General features: G+C 33.5%; 1 protein-coding gene across 10 annotated transcripts in view; it reads right to left on the reverse strand.

The window, feature by feature from the left end:
- Window positions 1-17271, reverse strand: part of LOC126769964 (AP-1 complex subunit gamma-1) — a 36366-nt gene that overhangs the window by 7114 nt on the left and 11981 nt on the right. For 4 of the 10 annotated variants that reach the window (XM_050489008.1, XM_050489006.1, XM_050489015.1 and 1 more), the window contains exons 5-14: window positions 13347-13585; window positions 10291-10367; window positions 9203-9241; window positions 6849-6944; window positions 5862-6188; window positions 4012-4230; window positions 3499-3657; window positions 2876-2963; window positions 1960-2107; window positions 612-698 (exon numbers count right to left, since the gene is read on the reverse strand). In XM_050489008.1, the coding sequence (XP_050344965.1) occupies window positions 612-698; window positions 1960-2107; window positions 2876-2963; window positions 3499-3657; window positions 4012-4230; window positions 5862-6188; window positions 6849-6944; window positions 9203-9241; window positions 10291-10367; window positions 13347-13585 (1479 nt within the window). Of the gene's footprint in view, window positions 1-611; window positions 699-1959; window positions 2108-2875; window positions 2964-3498; window positions 3658-4011; window positions 4231-5861; window positions 6189-6848; window positions 6945-8279; window positions 8298-9202; window positions 9242-10290; window positions 10368-13346; window positions 13586-17271 lie in introns of all 10 variants that reach the window. The other 6 variants (XM_050489010.1, XM_050489009.1, XM_050489016.1 and 3 more) reach the window with 2 other exon arrangements.

The following is a 17271-nucleotide window of genomic DNA, read 5'->3' on the forward strand; positions in this document are numbered from 1 at the left end:
GTTCAAATTCAGCTAGTGTAACGAATTTTATTATCACTTAGTTGTCTTTTTCAACTGAAGTGAGAAGACCAAGGGAGTGCTCCCAAGAAGAACAAAGTCTTCACGAGTAAGATCCCGGATATCGAGATAACCAAAACCAAAAGAGATAGAGCGGGGGTCTTATCATCTTAATACATTTCAAATATCTGGTGGTAGGGCTTTGTGCAAGCTCGTCTGGGTAGGTACCACCCACTCATCAGATATTCTACCGCAAAACAGCAGTACTTGATATTGTTGTGTTCCGGTTTGAAGGGTGAGTGAGCCAGTGTAATTACAGGCACAAGGGACATGACATCTTAGTTCACAAGGTTGGTGGCGCATTGGATATGTAAGCGATGTTTGACATTTCTTACAATGCCAATGTCTAAGGGCGTTGGTGACCACTTACTATCAGGTGGTCCATATGCTCGTCCGCTTTCCTATTCTATAAAAAAAAAGAATCCACTGAGCTATCACGAGCACACACCATTTACGTACATTTCGTTTTGTATCTAGTGAATGGACTAGGTAGTGAAATGATCACCAACACTAATATACATACAGACAAATTATGTAAAATTATAATTTCTCACTTGTAAAGTTGCGACAGCTCGACTCCTCTCTGCTGCAGCTCGATGTGAATGTGAGAACCGAATGTGTCGATTATAACACGGATTTTACTGGAAATAAAATTTAAAATATTACAAATGATATATTAATAAATTAATTTAGATCAAAAATTTTTTTTTAAAGTAAATTACTAAATAGATATTTGACGGGCTGAAAGTAATCCTTATAAGAAGATAAGTATACAATATACTATATTATATATAATAATAATAATAATATCCTGGGACATTTTTCACACACGGCCATCTGATCCCAAATCAAGCTTGTACAAAGCTTGTGCTATGGAAACCAGACAACTGATATACTACATATACTACTTTACCTTTGTAATTACATACTTATTTGTTTGTTTATTTGTAAGTAAGTGAAACAAACAGCATATTTTATATTACATAAAACTTATAAAAACCTTAAATAACACACATGCCAATACAGTTTCCACAAATAATTAATCTGGAAGTGAACATATATATAAAATAGATAAAACAGTAAAATTAAATGTATGGTAATTAAAAAAAAAAAAACTAACAAGTTATATAGATAATTACACCCAGACTCAGGACAAACAGACATGTTCATGCACACAAATGTCTGTCCTGGGTGGGAATCGAACACACAACCTTCGGCGTGAAAGGCAAGTATCTACCAACCACGCCAACCGGCTCGTCAATATATATTATAGTAGATACTATAAAATCTTCTTATAAGGATTACTTTCAGCCCGTTTAATTATGAGTGAGTCGTACCATATTAAGTCGGACTGGTTAACCTTGTGATTAGCACGTTCAAACGAACAATCTCTTCAGTTTTATCATATTAGTAAATATAAATTATAATCTAGCACTATAATAGTTCCTCACTATAATCTTCAGATTTAAATAAGACAAATTAATTATTTATAAAATGCCGAGATGGCTCAGTGGTAAGAACGCGTGAATCTTAACCGATGATCGTGGGTTCAAGCCCGGGCAAGCACCACTAAATTTTCATGTGCTTAATTTGTAATCATAATTCATCTCGTGCTTTACGGTGAAGGAAAACATCGTGAGGAAACCTGCATGTGTCTAATTACACTGAAATTCTGCCATATGTGTATTCCACCAACCCGCATTGGAGCAGCGTGGTGGAATAAGCTCCAAACCTTCTCCTCAAAAAGAGGAGAGGAGGCCTTTAGCCCAGCAGTGGGACATTCACAGGCTGTTACGGTAAATTAATTATAGCTATATTGAGTGTGATTTATGACCTGTACGGTTTTTTACATATTTATTCCTTAAGTGTGTAATAAAATATTTATGCATAATTTAAACTTACTCTTGACTTGGTTTCGTCGTCAGCCTTGTTGATAACTTAGCCAGCGACAGCAGCAAATATTCCTTGGTGGTAATCGAGAGCTGCGTAGACCAGAGCAACTTTTGGTATATGTCTATAACATACTCTTCGGATGGACGGGTGAAGTCATCTGAAATTTTTAAATGTCAGAATGACATTTAGTTGAACATACTATCATGAAATACTTTTTAAAGATTAAATAAAGCAGTAGCTCGAAAATGTTCATGTCGGCTTTTTATCAATCATGTGTCTTTCTACTGGTGGTAGAGCTTTGTGCAAGCTCTTCTGGGTAGGAACCACCCGCTCATCAGATATTCTACCGCAAAACAGCAGTACTTGGTATTGTTGCGTTCTGGTTTGAAGGGTGAGTGAGCCAGTGTAATTACAGGCACAAGGGACATAACATCTTAGTTCCCAAGGTTGGTGGCGCTTTGGTGATATAAGCGATGGTTAACATTTCTTACAATGCCAATGTCTATGGGCGTTGGTACTTACCATCAGGTAACCCATATGCTCGTCCGCCTTCCTATTCTATATATTAAAAAAAAAAAAACCTGAATATAAGAGTAAGGTAAGTCCATCTTTGGTCTGTCTAGACACTTGTGCGCAAAATATCTCCTGGCAATTTGCTAATCGCTTATCGCTGTCACCGATATTGGTTAGGAGGATAAGATTCTCACCGTGTTCATAGAACAACAAAAACAATATGAATTGCGAACACAAATTTAGACATTATTGTTATTAGCATATGTATATTTTTAGTTTTAAACAAATTGGCAGTATTTTATGCGGACTGAAAATCAACTAAAATTGAATCATTTATGATGGAAGCCCAGCAGTGGGACATTTATATGTTATTTTACTTAATTGCTTAGATTGTTCAAAGTATATGTCTCACCTACGCCATCGTCGTCGACCATAGATATTGCATTACTGGCCTCTGATACCAACATGTCACCGTATTCACCGATGGTCCACGCTGCTACCTATAAAAAAAAATCTTGTTTAATTTACTGTTTTCTTTTAAAGAATTTGAAGTTTTCAAAACTATCATTACATCATTAAGTGAATTTTTATTTACCTTTAGATTAAAAATAAAGTTCTATTATTCCAGAAATAATTTAACATAAAAAATATGTAGAATAATTTATTCAAATTAATATGTAATTTATTTAAGCAAATTTATACACATTTTGAATTATAATTTGAAAAATTACCTAAATAATATTAAATATTGAATATTATAAATATTAAATATTAATTATTTATATATAATAAAGTAAGTTTATATCACGTATAAAAATCGACAAATATGAATGTATATATATGTATGAAATTTGTATTTAATTTCATACATTTTTGTATTATTATTAATTATTACAGTTTTATTAAATAATACGATTCCGGTCGTGTTGAAAACGATAAGATATCAGCAAAATGTTAACTAACATAAATGAAATTGGTATAATCAACACTATGAAGACCTAGGGCCCGTTCGATGCTAGCGCGGGCTGCACGTACCTGCACGAGCGGCTGCTTCTCGGTGGCGTCGGCGCAGACGGCGGCGCGCTCGAGCGAGCCCCACAGGCGCATGGCGGCGTAGGCCTGGCGCTCGCCCGGCGCCGCCGACACGATCTGCAGCGTGCTGGACACCGTGTCGTCGCGCAGGTAGTTGCCGGCCTGCGGGGCGGCCGCCGAGCGGTAATTGAGTTACAATCCCATCGTTTGAAATCCCCGACAAAGACGCTGGATTCCAGTGTTAGGACAAAAATCACGTGTCCGACACGTGACGTCATAAAAATCGACTTGCACATTGTGGATGCGATACATTTGTTTGGTATCGATTTTAGATATTTTTTATAGTGTGATGAGATAATCGGTTCCTAATTATAATGTATGGGACATTATAATTAGGAACCTAGACCTTAACCTTCTAGAGCTCCATAAACTCTTCTTAGCCCTTATGCTTAATGATTATTCAAATATCACTTGGACTAATTTTGAATATACGGTACATTTGTAGGCTAGTCTCACCTTCAACAGCACCTGGAACAGCGTGTCCAGGTGCCACTTGCTGGAAGGCGCGTATCTCTCGGCTGCCAACACCATTGCGCTGGAACAATGAGCCTTAAACTCTGGGTCGGAGCGTTCGAGAAACAGTAGCAGTTCCTTCATCATGGCGCGTATGTTTTGACTGTTTATGAGCGCGAAGGACAACTCCATAGCTCGACGACGGATCGATACATCTGGATCCTAGAAAGATAAAATGTTTACATACATTAGTCAGATTTTTGATGTTATCATCGATTTTTATTTAATAGCCTTTTAATCTTCGATTGAAAATCAGGCTCGAAGGACCAATATTAAAAAGGTGCTAATTTTTTTTTATGAACGTAATTATCGCGTGTCTATCATTAAATTTGTATATTTGCACGTAACACGTGTAATAATGTTTCTGTCTGGTGATACATTTCAGCATTAAAATATGGTAACATTCTTACAAATAAGTTTTACTATATAAAATAAGAAACTACTTTTTTAATCGCGTAATAATCTTAAACTAAAAGATAACTTTAAATAAAAAATGTCGCAAAAATCTCTATCTCTATCTCCAATAAGTTAATATAGTTGTCTGGAAGAAATGGCTAATAAGCCATAACACCACCTCTATTACAGTAACAGCCTGTTAATGTCCCACTGCTGGGCTACGGCCTCCTCTCCCTTTTTGAGAAGTTTGGAGCTTGTTCCACCACACTGCTCCAATGCGGGCGGGTGAAATTAGATACTTGCAGGTTTCCTCACGATGTTTTCATTCACCGTCAAGCACGAGATGAATTATAAACACAAATTCAGCACATGAAAATTCAGTGGTGCTTGCCCGGGTTAGAACCCACGATCATCGGTTAAGATTCACGCGTTCTAACCACTAGGCCATCTCGACTTTTTACCTACCTACCTACCACCTCTATTACAACACATTAATTAGTTCTAAGTGTTTTCTGTACAATTTTCTAATGGTTTACAATAAAAAATAAAACTTTTACAACCCTTAATATTAAAGCATGTCAAATGCAAGCCTGTTATTATGAAACAATTGAAAATGTGAATATTTATTCTGAGAAATGAATATTCGAGTATACAAATATACAAGTAATAAAAACTCTCATAAATTTATCGACTGTACGACTCATTGCTAGATTCGATATAATTGGCAATTATAAAATTGACATCTGATATAGTCAATTGTAACGGGTACGACAGAAATGCACATTGAGATCCTCATAATATTATATTGTGATTCCAATTCGTTGATAAATAAATCTAGTTTATTATATAACGAGGGCTATATAAAGCAACCCGTAAAATAAATAAAGACTTAGTAATTTATAATATTATAAATTAATTAATTTCATTGTATATTAGAAATTATAGTAGATTTGCTCATTATTGCATATATAGAATAGGAAGGTGGACGAGCATATGGGCCACCTGATGGTAAGTGGTCACCAAACGCCCTTAGACATTGGCATTGTAAGAAATGTCAACCATCGCTTATAGCCAATGCGCCACCAACCTTGGGAACTAAGATTTTATGTCCCTTGTGCCTGTAATTACACTGGCTCACTCACCCTTCAAACCGGAACACAACAATATCAAGTATTGCTGTTTTGCGGTAGAATATCTGATGAGTGGGTGGTACCTACCCAGACGAGCTTGCACAAAGCACTACTACCAGTATTTTAAATGTATAGTTTAATATAATTATTTTAATCGGCAATGATAATTCGACTCGTCAGCTCTAAAACGATTTCAAGGAACCATTTCAAGTATTCCTCACTAACGTGATTTTATTTATATAGTACAGTATAGGGATTATATATTACCTTTAAACATTCCAATATGGTAGTCCTATGTCTCTGAACGGCCGATGTGTCCACGTGTACGGTCCTCAGGAGCGTGTTCAAGGCAACGTATCGAATATTCTTATCGTTGTTCAGAAGGAATCTCCCGAGTATGTTGATAGCGAGGACACGCAAGCTACTCTCCGACTTAATGTCCATGATAGAAAGCACAGTTTCGTATAATATGGTGTTGCCGACGTTCTTGCTGGTCTCGGTGTTGGTCGCGACCTGGGCGAGGATGTCGTTCATGGCCTCAGACGCTTCGGCGTCGTTCTTGCCGAGTATTCGAAGGAGACGTAGAATTTTCACCTGAAAATTTTATACAATATGAATTTATTGATGTGAGAAATATGTTTATAAATTTGTATTGATTTCATATTTTAGTATAAAGTAATAATAATAATATCCTGGGACATTATTCACACACGGCCATCTGATCCCAAACTAAGCAGAGCTTGTACTATGGAAACCAGACAACTCTTTGTAAATACATACTTATATAGATAATTACACCCGGACTCAAGACAAACAGATATTAGAAGTTCATGCAAACAAATGTCTGTCATGGGTGGGATTCGAAACCACAACCTTCGGCGTGAAAGGCACGTGTCTACCAACCACGCCAACCGGCAGTAGGTGTTGAATAGATTTATTTTTAACTATTTCTTTCAAATGATTCATCTGTATTTTCCACATGTGCTATGGCTTTGTACCTGGATAGATCATTCTACAGTTAAATAATAACACAACTTTATATTGTTGTATTTTGGTTTGATGGTCGATTGAGCCAGTGTAATCATGCTATAAATGGAACATATAATGTTAGCCCCCGTGTTTGGCAGTGGTCTTGACTGTTTGAGGATATATTTATATTTCTTACAAGACCAATTCCAACCAGCATTGGCTTACCATCTGTTAACCCGAATTCCTGTTCTAAATTCAAAATTAATAAACGGACAAATTTTTTACCTGAAGGAACGGATCTGATACGCCACTGACGTCATGCTCCGGCGAATATCCGGCCAAAATTAAATTCTTCAATATTCTCACCAAGTTCGGCACAATCTATAACGACACCAATGTTGAAAGACTCATCGTTTTGCTCCTATATTACCCAAATTGCACACAGAGACAAGTAAAGCTTTCGATATATTCATATTATACAATAACGATTCAGCCAGATATACTAAATACTGAAATGAAATAAAAGTAAAATTATACATTTATATACCACATAACAAAAGGCGATACTTACATCGAATATACAAGAGTTTAAAGATAAACTGTGTATATTAGATATTATTCGTCCAAAATCTAAACCTGGTACCATTGCAATTTAGTCGCATATAAATGTGCAAATTAAAAACGTGATTTTTAAAACTACTGAATCAATAAATCTAGAATCAATTTTATGATAAATAGATTCGTGTTATTAGTACGGTGAATGATTAAATATTTTAATTATCACTCAACAGCTTATACTCTAATTTATACAAAATACTCAAACATACTATTGCTAAATTGTTAAAAATATAATCGTATTTACTTCGACAATGAGAAGAAACCTATTGTATATGAGTAAAGATAAATAAGACAGAATACATAAAAGCTTAACAATTAACTTCCACCTTAATTAATACTGCATTAGGGGAGAGCATGTCAGTCCATTATATATTGAATAGAGAACATTTTTTTTTATAATCGTGTCTATGTTTGCACATCGTGCGGAAAATATTGGTTATTATTCTGTATTTCCAAAAACATATGAGACCTTTAATGACAAACCGTTATTGAGTGAAATCTTAAAAACGTTTTAAATCAAATTTTCCGCTTGTGCTAATTATTATTATTAAAAAAAATAGTATATTACTTTTCTTATATTATTAAAATACTATCGTTTATTGTAACTTTGTAATCACTAGTTATCTCTATCTGCTATCTTTGAACGTGGAAATATAATTCTTAGCTTTTTTTAAACCCTGTTTTAAAGGTCTTTCGGATGATATAGTCATCCATTTCATTTTTTTAACGTTAGAACGAGACAGATAGACCGGTAAAGGTCACGAATCAAAGTTCAGAATTAATGGACTGCCAGACTTCCGATGGGCCTACATACATATACCTTACATACATAACCAACATTAAGTTATACATTCATGCGGTTTCCGAATTTAGTCTGTTGATATTATTTAAAAATAAAACAATTTTTTTTTCACGTTAACACGTTCTAATTATAATAATATATTTTTTAAACTGGCAACTTTATGAATTTATTTCAAGAATAATGTTATATAAACACCACGCTATAGTAGTCCTTTTCGTATATGTTTTAAGGATCAGTATTGCGGATTCGAAATCAACAGACTAAATTATAGTGCAAGGATCAGCGGTAGTGATTACCTCGCGCTGTCCGCTCTCCTACGGGACAACACAAATAAACAACATTAGTATTTTGATAGCTGTATAAAACAATATCCTTAAATTTAGATATAAAAACTGATCAAAATTTCAATAGTTACAAAAACTTTCATATAAACAAAATCAATATTTATCTTTTAATTTCATCAATAAAAAAAAAACTATTTTTAATTAACGTTATAGGTGATTAGACATTAAGGACAAGAGTGTAGAATATATAATTAAAAAAAAAAAAAACATGTTCACATAAATCAATGAAAATGTGGATAAGTGATCGTTATCAAGCTTGTTCGAAGCGAGATAACACATGACGTGGTCTATTTACAATAATTTTATCGCGGCCATCTTTATTTACCTACCTATTGTCTATGAGTCGCATTTTATATTAAAATAGTCGAATGTTCGAGATTAAATTTTGTGCGTTTATATTTTTATATAGAAATAATTAGTTATAGAATACGAATTATATTATACTTTTGAAAAGTGTTTAAATAATTTTCCAATGACTAAATTTAAATAATAATTGCAATAAAAATAATGTAAAACGAAACGTTTTTAATTTGAAAAAGGTCTTAATTAAAACATATGGAATGGCAATAAAAATCACACCTACAATCAGTTTTTACGTTGTTTTTATATATATTGTCAAACCTATTTCATTTATAAGTACATATTTATAAAAAAAATATAATAGAAGTTTCACTCATCACTTATGTACCGTCAAACACCAATTATTATTATTGGTATTGGTGTGTTACGGTTATAAGAACAGCAAAAGGGACAAAACATAACGTCATTACATCGCATCCCATCCCATCACATATTTGGCGACGCATTGACGGTGTAAGGAATGTAAAATATATTTCTTACAATGCCAATGTCTATAGGCAGAGGAGACCACTTACCATCATGTGGCCCCCCATTTGCCCGACTGCCTTCCTGTTCTAAATAAATAAAGAAATATATATGAATATATACTGTCATGTCTTATATTTACAACTACAGTAGAGTCCTACTACACCCATGGCGCTCATTCTTAACGGATACCAGCGCGTAGGAGATATATTGAACAAGTATGTGCGCAAACGCACCTGTGCAACTCAAATTCCTAACTCATCATTTGAATAGAGAGCATAGGCGCAGGTGTAGGACGCACACATTGCCATTTTCACGTCAGGAATGAGAAGCTGAGCTGAGAATTTCTCGACAGAAAACTCATTTATTAGTCCGATTCGGGTTTTGCACCCAGGACCTCGGAATCAAGGTAGCCACTAAATCTACGAGACAGTTCCGCTTATTTTCTGATGACAGCGGGACTCTACTGTATATTATTTATAATCTATTTTATTTGTTTATTATAAAATGTTGTCACATAGCAGTTCTTTGTTGAAATAAGTAATTCCTTATTAGCGATAATCAAAATTCAGCGTACGCCTTGATCGCTTTCCGGTTAATACTGTTTCGGAAATTAAATTTTGATCGAATCCCGTTTAACAAAATCAATCTAATTTGAGCGATGTGCTTACACGTAATAACCGTTCAACTAAAGACGTAACAAATGCAAATTATTTAAGTACATACATAACTTTAAACGTCTGTCGTACAGTTTTTAAAATGTTTAAGCTAATTTGAATTCTATTATTTAAGACGTAAAACTGTTTTTTTTTATTTTTTTAATAAAAATTAAATTGAGGTTAGTTGCCTTTCAAATGTAATTTGTATAAATTTTGTAATGAATACCTTTCTTGAATTTTTTGCAAAAATCTTTTGTTATGAATGTAATTATTTTATTTCATAACATTGAAAATTGATCATTACTTCAAACAAAATTATTCATCCAATTCATTTTAAACTACGTTATATATTTTTAATATTTAAAAAAAAATTATATATATTAATGATATACACACTTCTAATTTATTAATACTAACTCTACATATTTCAAACAAAAACAAATCTTAAATGTTTAATTATAGAGTCTAAATTTGCTTACCTTTTTGAAATGGTTAAGTGTATCCGGACTGTTCTCACACATCTCAGTGATGAGAGTCACGCCAGTGATAAGGACACCTGTTGAATATGATCAAAATCAAAATTATTTATTTGTATATATATAAAAAGGCTTGTTCTTGGCTTGCGAGCTATCAACTCATACCTTGGAATGAATATATAACAAATATTTGAAATAAGAGACCTTTGTTCTTAAGGGAGTAGCGGAATAAGAAAGGACTTAGAATTACTCAATCATTAAATTAATTGAATTGAACAATTTAAGGTGTCATTTTAACCACGGCAGATAAATTAATATGAACATACCCGTTGCAAACTAATAGAAAAGTGGTAAATACTATATAAGGCAAATAAATAAAATGAACGTTTTTAAACGGTAATACATATATGGTTAGAGCTCGTATTTAATAATAATACTTCACATTAAAAGCCATTAATTAGAAAGAGTCGCCTTTATAACGCTGTAACACGATAGAAAGGTACCGAGGCATATTTTTAATCGCATATCCACTGTTATCAAGCACTTACGTGCTATTCATTATTGAAGCCGTTATTTTTTATTGTTTTATAAAAGCTGATTATTATTTTTTCTGTGTTTACTTTCATGCTTTTCATACCAATGTATTATATGATTGTCTGGTTAGTTTATTAGATAGATATAAGGCCATAGATTCCGAAGTCCTGGATTCAATTTAGATTTAAATTACCATTAAAAGTTATTGGGTTTTATGTCGAAGAATCTTAGTAGTAGCCCGGAGTCTGGAAGGTGGAAGTTTAAAGACTCCCGTGCCTCAAATGTAAAGACGTCGGTCTTGCGGCTGAAATTTTTCCGGTCGTATCGGATTGGCGTCCCATCCGATTATGATAGTGAAGGAATGGAGTGCGCCTATGTTTGCGCACACACTTGTGCACTGCAAAACGTGCTGCGCAGTTGGCTAATCTCTCTTTAGATTGACCGCCGTGGCCGATATCGGTCAGCAGGACATCGTTATATTAATAACCAAAGTTATATAAGGAAAATTTATTTAAAATGTAGCAATTTTGTTATTTGTATACAAAGTTTTAGGATATTACGAATTATGTACCTTATGTAATTAATCTGTTTATATTGTGTCTGTAGCGCGACTATTGGGAACCGTCGAACCAGTGTGACACGGTATTATTTTTGAATAACAAAACCGAAATGACGTACGATGATTATTTATTAAAAAATATTCTTAATGATTCCTAATTGGGTAAGCTTTTAGATCGTCGGGATTTGTCTGAAATCTCCGCATATATTATTTGATGTCCAATACTCTTGAGAAGTTAAAAATCGAACTATCATGTAAATTGTGTTAATTATCTGAGTACACTAAAGTCTCCGAATTGTTGAACTCAATAAAATCAAATGCCTATACATGAATCGACGCAGAAAAAAGGGTAAGCTAATAAATAATGTGCCAATGACGTCAGGTTTTTTTGATTGAAACTATTCTTTTTCGGGCATTTTAAAATATTTTCATAAATATTGGCAAGACCCGGTAACACTATATAAGGCAGAGGATAAGTATGGTACCCACCATAAGCGTTTTATTACAATCTTTGCTTACCAAATCATTTGGAATTCGTAATATGTTCGCCTAATCGTCCTGCGATTACGCGCCAATGTTAGACGTTGTGACCATTACTTTATTAAATAAATCCTACCTCATAAAGGTTCACCATACTTGGAATTTCGTATCTTAAGGTCTAAAATATCAGACCTTAGATGTATTCATGACAAATACTCTGTGATTTTAACATTTTTATATTTGCTTCGTGTAAACCCGTCTGGGTAGAGAACCGGTCACTCATCACAAATTCTACCGCCAAATAGAAAAACTTAGTATTTTTTTGTTCCGGTTCGAAGGGTGAGTGAGCCAGTTTAACTACAGTCACAAGGGAAATAACATCTTAGTTCCCAAGGTCGGTAGAGCATTGATAATGAAAGGGATGGTTAACATTTCTTACAGCGCCAATGAATACGGGCAGTGATTGCCGCTTACTTAAAGGTGGCTCATTTGCCCATCCTTGTACCTATCCTTGTATCCTTTATGAAAGAAGAAAAGCACTAAAACAATCTATTTCATTAACATTTTATTTTAATACACAAAGTATTAACTATTTCAGTGAATATTTACGCAAACGATTAAGTAATAATGTTTGTGAGATTACATTTTATAAGAATTAATATAACCTTCAACGCTCATTGGGGAACTTGAGAATTGTTAAAGATAGCAAATAGCTATGTTTCGTGTAAAATAAATGAATTTTTATTTAAACATGTTTTACTATTCATGAGTTTTATCAATATGGAAGCTACTTTACATATTATATATTTATATTACGCAATATATTATGCTTAACATAATTATATAAAAGTTTATTCAATACCTTAGTCATCAGTCGTTGTACGAATAATATAAAAATAAAATATAATTTATTCAAATTAATTAAAAAGAAAACAAAATATCTTTCGATTCACAGGATTTGGGTTGATTTGTATTATCAAGTTCATTTTAATTTTAATACTAGATTATTTTTATTAAAATATTCAATATTATTTGAGATGATATTATCTTAAGAGAGTATACCTATATGCGCAAGACCCAAAAAAAAAACCCAAAAATTTTTACTGGCCCGACCTGGGGTTCAACCCAGGACCTCGGAAACTGCGGCCTTATATCTATCTAGCTAACGAGGCATTCAATAACATATTCGTAACGTGATTATGTTACCTTCAAGAACCTCTGACAAAATATGCCTCGCAAATACAAAGTGAATTAAAAATGGAACAAGGCCATTGGCTATTTTATAGAAAATTGGCTTCTCGAAATATATGTAGTTTTTGAGCATTTTTTACTATATATATATGTATATGTATACTATACATATTATACTTAAAAATTACTATATTATCAAAAACCAGAGTCAAGTTTTATATTAAGGAGAATATTATAACCATCTTCTAAAGCACTGCTCGAAATGAAACATGAAAATAAGATTACGCAAACTTACCATGATTTTTCTCCGTCAATAGACTCCTGGTTGCCGGCAGGAACATTTCCATCAGATCTGGAACACGTCTTATGATCCTGAACGCGCATAACGCTGCCTTTTTCTTTATGTAGGCGTTTGGTGATTTGATCAATCTTTCTACTTCTGAGGCGAGGTCCCTCGCCATCTCTGGTGAAGCGATGGCCCCTAACGTGCATAGCGCTAAGCCGACTACGAACTGTGTGTTGCTGTTAAGGTCACTGTTGGGGAAATTGTGTTCGTTAATTTGGATATGAAATTATATTATTTTCGATTTAATAACTTCATGAACCATCACAGCAGATAACTCATTTTTTTATTAGTTGGGGTATGACGCTGTCCTAGCTTATTCCACCACACCGCTTTGATAAGTATGGGTTGGTATAAACACATTTGGCAGATATTCATCCGAAACATGGTCTCTTTCCTCAAAATTATTTTGAATTAATAGCGTTAAGTATTAGCGTATATCGCTAAAAGGCAAACCGAAGAAACTATTCAAAGAAAAAATTATAACTTTACATTTTTTATTGTTCTTATTCTAGAATTAATAATAAATTTATACTTTAAAATCTTGTCCTATATAGATCTAAGAACATCATTGCTTCTTCTAGACTCCAGCTAGCTATTGAGTACTTCTCGCCTGAAAAACCCTTTTAATGACGGGTCATTATAAAAGGGGTTTTCAGGCAATCCGCAATTTGAAACCAGTACTTCGAGACCAGCGTCCTTATAAAATGGCCGCAAGACAGACAGTCGATATATTAATAGGTCGCAATCATTAAATACTGAGAAATTAACAAGAAATCAATAGCATTAAAACGGTTTTCGACATGCTATCGATAGCGACGCTTGATAAAGACGTCGTATATACGTCGGTTTAATTATGCTAATTGAGGACTATGGCACACACTCGAAAAATAAGTGACTAGAAAGAGTTATGCTTGGGTAACTAGAAAAATTTTTTGGCGTTTTCGAAAATTCGTTATTAAATGCTGAAAAGATTCATAACCTATTTAAAATTTTAAAATACCGACGACATTGACGACGCAGCGGGGAAACCGATGAATAGGTTACAAATGGCAATCACAAAGGAGATTCTGGACTATAGCCTTAGACAGGCGTTTCACAATAGGGACGACCCCATTATGTACAAGCTGGCCGAGCTTTCGAACAGCATCGTAATCCAGAACACCAAAAAGATAAAAAAAAAAGTCGCAATCCGACTATAAACCGATATGATATTATCTTCTCGGTCCGTTGTTGATTGTCATTTTTTTCTGTATAACATCACTATAATATACTTAAATATGTCGATTGACTCTTTGAATTAATAAATTATACTTATGTACTATTCCCACAAATTAATTATATATTATAGTTAATTTTGAGGAAATAATACTCAAGTATTAAATTTCGTGTCTGCGTGTTTCTGGGTAGAATCTACATTTCGAATCGGTGACAATTTCATTCGATTGCATAATGTAAGTTTTTTTTTTATGGAATAGGAAGGCGGAGAAGCATATGGGCCACCTGATGGTAAGTGGTCACCAACGCCATTGGCATTCTAAGAAATGTTAACCATCGCTTACATAGCCAATAGGCCACCAACCTTGGGAACTAAGATGTCATGTCCCTTGTGTCTGTAATTAAACTGGCTCACTCGCCCTTCAAACCGGAACACAACAATACCAACTATTGCTGTTTTGCGGTAGAATATCTGATGAGTGGGTCTACCCAGTCGAGCTTGCACAAAGCCCTGCCACCAGTCATGACGTTTCAAGTATATAAGAACCTAATTAAATAAATATCATTTTGATTTCGACTTATTGATCGTGTGCGCGAACAATACTTGCTATCCTTTTTACTCCACGCATATGAAATTGATAACACTATTTATTAATTTCAGTAACGTCGATTTAGTTTTGTTTAGAATAGATTTACTGAGATTTATTAGAGAGAATAACAAATTACATACTTTTAAAACTATGTTGATAAAAAAACATAGACATTACAGATTGCGTTCATCTCAAAATGAGATCAGATCCTCAATTGAAAGCTCATATAACAGTTGTATTGAGAATTAAACTTTTTTTTCTTCGTAACCGGTTTCAATTTGAGCGGTAATCAGAGCGAGACCGGTTCAAAACATGGCGCTCAGTCAACAAGAACTAACCCCTGCCTTCGCATAGAGCGTTAACAGGGTGTCACGTTAAGCCACATAAATGACCGCATCAAATTAATTAAATCCGTTTACTTCAATTACCAGATATCAGATTATTATTTTTTATCATAATTATTACCTTTATTAATAAATAAAATTGAAACGTATGACTTTAATTTCAAAATAACTGCTTTTTTTAAAGTTACCAAAACCAAAAAAAGAAACATTTTTTTATTTTTGTTTACAGTATGTATAGTTCAAATTGGCATAATGTCCGTTATCATTGCAAATTGAAAGATTTTCGTCACCAACCGAAGTTCCACGCTGCGTGTTTTGATAGTTTCTTATAAGTCTAAAAGAATTGTAACCTAATATTTTATATAATATTAGTAGGTTACTATACAGTAAAAAGATTATAAAAAATATATCATCGAATTTCTGAACAAATCATGCAAAAAAAATCGTACGAGGAGACCTAAGAATACTTCTTTACTTGAAATCGGTTATGAAAATTGATGTTATTCGTTCGGAAATGGATTTAGATTACTGAACAAAGATTAAAAATTTCGATTTAGAACGCATAAGATATACAACATTGGATCTAAGAAAAGTTTCGATTAAACAGAAAAAATAACTGAAAACAAAGTTGTAATGTAATAAATATTTTTTCCTTGTAAAACGTTGTTAGGAATATTTTCAACGAAACATTTCTAAGTTTCTTGTAAAGTAAGTTTAATTTCGTAGTATAGTAACTAAGTTTATTCGACTCGTTAAACCTTTGTAGCTTTTGGGAGGGTCACTTGGCGCCATCCCTTACAAGATTAGACGGATTTCGTATGTATTTACGTATTTGTGTTTAATTATAACGATATAAATCTCAACACGTTTTGTAATTCGACGATAATGTTCAGTATTTCCTGACACGTGGCATACCACAAGCCATTACTAATACATATTTAAAAACAACTGTATTTTACTGGGTGGTAGGGCCTGTGTCTGGTGTCTGGGTAGGTACCAAATTAAATTCAGTTGAAAGGGTGAGTAGACTGAGTGAGTCAGTATAACTAAGGGCGATGGTGACCACTTATCATCAAGCGGCCCATATATTATAAACAAGCCTAACAAAATATAATTAGAGAATATTTGTATTTCATGACATTTGATTATTATTAAGGACGGGGTTTCTTTTCGGGGTTAATTACTAAAGGCTATATTATAACCTACAAACCCATTTTACACGCCTAATCTTACGCATTTATTGTTTAATCTCTTCGAGGTCAATTGAAGTGTGTTTTCTCTCTTAAACAGAATGAATTTAATACCTAGTATTATTGGCAAGGTCGTGCAAAATTATAAATACCATTTTTTTAAATATCATATTATTATATTTTAAATGACAGTCTGTCGTCGAGATAAAAGTATAAATAATTCTTATATAATATTTCCGATTATATATATATATACCATAAATCAATTTGCATTGAATATTTAAGGTCAAAAATATATTACGGCTAGGTGCTTCGAGCTGTTTCAACCCCGTTAAAGGTTACTGCTCCGCCCCCGTGGATCGGTACCGCGTGATATTTTATAGTATAGCATATATATATCTACGTACTATAAATACTGATATAAGTCTGAAGCAAAAATATTTTTCAAATCGAACTGATTCGTGTTATGAGTACACATGTTGTCACAGGAATGTCTATATTTAAAGCCTTTACAAATTGAAGTAATTATTTATTC

The sequence above is a fragment of the Nymphalis io genome, chromosome 8, assembly GCF_905147045.1.
Source record: "Nymphalis io chromosome 8, ilAglIoxx1.1, whole genome shotgun sequence".
NCBI classification, from domain to species: domain Eukaryota; kingdom Metazoa; phylum Arthropoda; class Insecta; order Lepidoptera; family Nymphalidae; genus Nymphalis; species Nymphalis io.